This window comes from Octopus bimaculoides, chromosome 22 (assembly GCF_001194135.2).
Source record: "Octopus bimaculoides isolate UCB-OBI-ISO-001 chromosome 22, ASM119413v2, whole genome shotgun sequence".
Lineage (NCBI taxonomy): Eukaryota > Metazoa > Mollusca > Cephalopoda > Octopoda > Octopodidae > Octopus > Octopus bimaculoides.
In genome coordinates this window covers 30,202,534-30,208,140 of record NC_069002.1, presented here as the reverse complement: position 1 = coordinate 30,208,140, position 5,607 = coordinate 30,202,534, and the positions used below count along the sequence as shown (strand labels likewise).

The 5,607-nt window shown below is 38.8% G+C and overlaps 1 protein-coding gene across 1 annotated transcript in view; it reads left to right on the top strand.

The window, feature by feature from the left end:
- LOC106873501 (CTP synthase 2) overlaps positions 1-5,607 on the top strand; it is a 51,109-nt gene that overhangs the window by 10,976 nt on the left and 34,526 nt on the right. Inside the window, exon 3 of the mRNA XM_052975684.1 lies at positions 2,029-2,227. Coding sequence (XP_052831644.1) covers positions 2,029-2,227 — 199 coding nt within the window. The remainder of the gene's footprint in view (positions 1-2,028; positions 2,228-5,607) is intronic.

Sequence of the window (5,607 nt, the reverse complement as noted above, 5' to 3'; positions counted from 1 at the left end):
GCAATAACCAGTCAGCCATGACTTCACACTGCAGACTGAGACGTCTGCAGGTTGCAAGTGCAATCTAATATTGCAGATCTACTCAAAAGGCGGCGAGCTGGCAGAATCGGTAGCACGCCGAGCGAAATGTTTAGTGGTATTCCGTCTGTTGTTACGTTCAGGGTTCAATTTCCGCCAAGGTCAACTTTGCCTTTCATCCTTTCGGGGTCGATAAATTAAGTACCAGTTACGCACTGGATTCTATGTATTTGACTTAATCCCTTTGTCCTTGTTTGTCCACTCTATGTTTAGCCCCCTGTGGGCAATAAAGAAATAAATATTGTAGATCAACTCATATTACCTGTTGCTCATGAAAGGCCAGATTTGTCTTTGGCAGGAGAATGAATGAATTTGCGTTGTGTTAACACTGGTTAAAGGCTGGATCACCTTGCTGTCGATCAGTTTGTCTAAACCAGTGGTTCCTATACTTTTCCGGGCTGCATATATGTGTGTGTCTATATGTGTTCTTGTGTGTGTGTGTGTACAGAATTTTAATCTGTTGCATGGAAATAGAATAAAAATAATTCCAAAACTTTTGTCCAGTTAGTTCATTCTCCACAATAGACTAATTAACCATTTTTATAGAAGTTTCTTGTGACTATGATGATTTTAATCAGTGAACGTATTCTGATTACTGAAGAAATGTTTTATTCTGAGTCACATGATGGTAACTTTTATCTCTTACGTTGTGCGTGCGTGTGCGTATGTTTTTGTGTGTGTGTGTGTGTGCGTGTGTATGTAGTGGTGGTAAGAAACTTGTGGTCTGAACGGCAGGTTTTCAAGGAAGAAACCCCACTTGGGCAAATGTTTTGCCCCTTAACTTCTATGGTAAAACACTGATGAGGTGAAATGCCTGATGCATAATGTCTCTATTTGTGACGTAATCATTTCGACATTTTGCTGAAATGAGTATATGTCCTATGAAGTTTTGACTACCACATTTTCTACTTGTGTGTGTGTTTGTGTGGAACTGTATAGCTGATATCTACAAGGTTCAATCCAATCTCTTGGGAAAATGTGATTTTCGAGGCATACCCTATGAATGAAATTGGGTGGATAGAAACTGTATCGAAGCTTGTCAGAATGATTGTATGTGTAATTCAAAGGGTACATTGTTTTGTGCCACCAGCATTAAAAAGGCTGTTAGTTTTTTGGCAAGACTTAAAGTTCCCCACAACCCTATTACTTGAGTGTTCTTGGTGCATTTTATCATGGCTATTGCTAGCTCTGGAGAATGAGAGACAGCAAGTAGTGGATAAAAGGGAGGAGTGAATGATGCATGTATGTAGCAAATAGCTTGTGGCGAGTATAGATGATGTGAATGGGATACATTTGTAGTTGGTATGGGTCCTTATGCATATATCATCAGAATAGGTGAGAACTAAGGTGATAAAGACGAGAGAGAGAGAGAGTTAGACAGGCTCTCTGGCACACACCCAAACCCTATTATCAGATGGTAAGACTAAGTGCTCAATACTGCATTGGTTGGTAGATATTCTTCATTTGTGGATTTTCAAGGCAACCAATTGTTTCCTGTAGAAGAGATTGCCACAATTGTTCAAGCTCGCCACTTTGGAATCTTTGTACTCTTTTGATTTTGGATGCGGTTATTCAGTTGTGGTCATCTCTTCCTCATGAAACCATTGATTACCTTCTTTATCCATAAATAATTTATATTTATATATCATCATCATCGTTTAATGTCTGTTTTCCATACTAGCATACGCTGGACAGTTCAATTGAGGAGGGGAAGCCAGGAAGCTGCACCAGGCTATTAGACTGCGGCTATGTTGGGGCACCACCTTCCACTTTTAGTCGAATGAATTAACTCCTTTGAAACCTGCTACTTATAGTTAATTTGATCTAAAACAGAATATTTTGGCCAAATTTTGCCAGTTTAAATGCTAAAAAGTTAAAATAGTGATGATAGTTGTATATTTTCATGTACAATATTATATTTTTTCTTCCTTTTTTTTTTTCCATCTCCAGAACATCAGACATTGTGTTAGGCCAAATCACATTATGAAATACATTCTTGTGACAGGCGGTGTGATTAGTGGTCTTGGTAAAGGCGTCATTGCCAGCAGTATTGGAACCCTGTTGAAGGCATGCAATATAAAAGTGACATCGATTAAGATTGACCCTTACATTAACATCGATGCCGGAACTTTCTCTCCTTATGAACACGGTACGTAACTATTTCTGATTATTATGTTTAACCTTTTTAAGCATTCATATCACTCAAATGTAATGCTTATTTAATTACATTGTTTTCAATTAATTATGCATTATCTTGTACCTACGAGATTTCAGTGACATGATTATTTTTGGAATGACATTGCAGGATAGTTGTGAGCCCAGATCTGGTTGGTTTAAACATTTTTAAACAGGTAGAATATTTGGACTGGCTATGGCGGGTTTAACCCCTTAGCATTTAGATAACTCTGTCAAATCTAATGCTTATTTATTCACATTGTTTTGAATTAATCTTGCATTATCTCATAGCTACGAGATTTCAATGATGTGATTGTTTAGCTCTAGAATGACATGGCTGGTTAGGTGTGAGAGGCTAGATCTGGTCAGTTTGAACATGAAATAGGTTGAGTATTTTGGCCAGACATGGCTAGTTTAAATGCTGATAAGTTAACCCTTTAGCATTCAGTAATCTGTCAAATCTAATGCTTATTTATTGACATTGTTTTGAATTAATTTTGCATTATCTCAGCTTTGAGATTTGGTGCGAAAGACTGGATCTAGCTGGTTTCAACACACAACTGGTAGAATATTTTGACTGGATACAACCAGTTGAACATGGCTCACAATCCAGTAATGTAACACACCAATATGCAAATCAGTTCATGTGACATCTTATATGCTAACGGAAACAAACTGTTGAAATGTAGAGTTTTGGAAAGTATCCCACTATATCAAAATGGAGTCGACTTGGTTAATGTATCTCAAGGTGCATGAAGCCAAGTATATTTGGTTCCTGTGCAGGTTGTTTATGGAAGACCAGCAGTTGTCCATGCATACACCAGTCTCCTCTTTCCATGTCACTGATGTTATCCAAGGGAAAGGCAAAGGGGCCGATACAGCTCAACATCAGTGATGTCACAACTCATTTCTACAGTTGAGTGAACTGGCGCAACGTAAAATAAAGTGTCTTGCTCAAGAACACAACACACAGCCTGGTCTGGGAATCGAGCTCACTTCTTCATGTTTGTGAGCCTGACACTAACCACTGAGCCATGTGCATTCTCAGATACTGGCAATAAGTGTCAGATTTATCTAGGATGGTTGCTTTGTCGTATCTGGAGCAGAGCTTTTGTTTTGTTTACACTACATCATGGAGCTCTTCCTAAGTGCTAACCTTTAGCCCTCTTAGCTTTCTGATTACTTCCTCAAGTGCAGTACTTATTTATTCATATTGCTTTGAATTAATTATGCATTACTTGAAGCTGTGAGATTTCAGTGATAGTCTATAGATGTCATCATCATCGTCGTTTAACGTCAGCTTTCCATGCTAGCATGGGTTAGACGATTTGACTGAGGACTGTTGAAACCAGATGGCTACACCAGGCTCCAATCTGATTTGGCAGAGTTTCTATAGCTGGATGCCCTTCCTAACGATATGGTTTAGTATTTTTAGAATGACATTCTCGGGTGGGTACGAGAGGCCAGACCTGCCTGTTTTGAACTTCAAACAAGTAGAGCTTTTGGGCCACATATGGCTGGTGTAAATGCTACAGGGTTAATCTCTGTAAACTGAAGTTATATATGACAATGACAAGTCCCTTAACCCCTCAGGGTTGTTGGGGGGCACTGCAGTCATGCAGTGTATCTAGGGCGAGAAATCCTCTAGGCCAAGGGTTTTCAAACTGTGGTCCCTAGACCACAGGGGGTCCGTGGACAGCAAATACTTTTTATGGGCAATTTGATTTTATATATGTTTTTTCATCGCAATCTTCTAATTGATAATAAACTTATTTGTTAAATACTGTTGATTAAATAAATGCAAAAATATGTTATTTTAAGCAAATATTTATGTATAAATTTCATAAGCGTTTAATATAAAGGGGTCCGCAAGTCAAAAAGTTTGAAAACCCCTGCTCTAGGCTAAACACATTCCTACAGCTGAGTGGACCGGAGCAACGTGAAATAAAGTGCTTTGCTCAAGGACATTTCACCTGGTCCAGGAACTGAAACCACAATCTTACAATTGGGAGTCCAACATCCCAACCACTTAACCATTGGCCCTTAACACCTGGAAACTGAAGCTTGGTACTGGTTCCTAACACCAGGTAACTTTCCCTGGCAGCCTCGGGCAACCACTACTCCTTAGGACACTTCACTGTTTATTGTTGTTGTCCCACATTCCTCAAGGGTCCTCTACATCCAGACCTTCACGTCATTGCTTCTGCTTCATCTTTGTCACCTGTGAACCCATTTTATGCTCACCACACAACCCTTGATGTGGGCACAAGTTGTACTGGTCCTTATACCAGGAAACTAGCTATGTACTGGCCCTTAACACGTGGAAAATAGCTATATACTGACTCTTAATGTCAGGAAACTCTCTCTCTATATACATATATATATACACACACACATATATATACACACATACGCACTCACACATATATATATATGCATACACACATAAATATACAGACATACACGCACACACACACACACACACACATATATATATATATATATATATACATACACACATATATATATATTGGCCCTTAAATACCTGGAAGCTAGCTCTGTATACTGGCCCTTAATGAGTGGAAACTCGTTATGGCCACTATTGGTTTGTTGCTAACTTGACCCCCATCTGCTGCAGTTGCTAACTAAACATATATTATAGGTTATCAATCAGGGCAGATCTTGCATTGAGCATCGGTTTAAATATCGATGGCCATTGCTGAAGAAACGTCTGGCCGTGATCTGACCTTGACCTGGCCAGTCAAAGTTCTGTTAAAAGATGCCAGTCCATTGATACTGCAACTTCGGCAGCCATCCAATAAAGCTGACTTTGTCTATCCAGCCTCAAAGTGAAAGCCATCTGTTTTTGTCTGACCACCCGTTTAACAAGTTCTGTATTGGTGCCGTTACTGTACTGCCTTCTTGGCAGTGGTACTTTAACTATCTGCATTGTTCTAAAAATCAATATAGTATTTACGCATTACTGTGTAAACAGAGGGACTTGACTGGATAATCTAGTTGACATGTGTCTGAGATTACAGGCAGATACGGCTAAAGACATGCTGGAATATTTCAGGAGCAGCCAAGTTGTGTGTGTGTGTGTGTGTGGCTAGAAAATAGAGCTAAACCGCTCTAATGTAGTTAACGCTCATGAATAAAAACATACACTAACAGGGATCATAATACAACATTAGAGTGGTTTAGCTCTTATTTCTAGCAATGTAGGTGTTACTTAACACCCTAGTCACATTTAGTGACATTTGCAATTCTCCTTTTTGGTAAAACCTTTGCAAACTGCTGTTTATTATATATATGTATATATATATATATATATATATATATATATATATATAT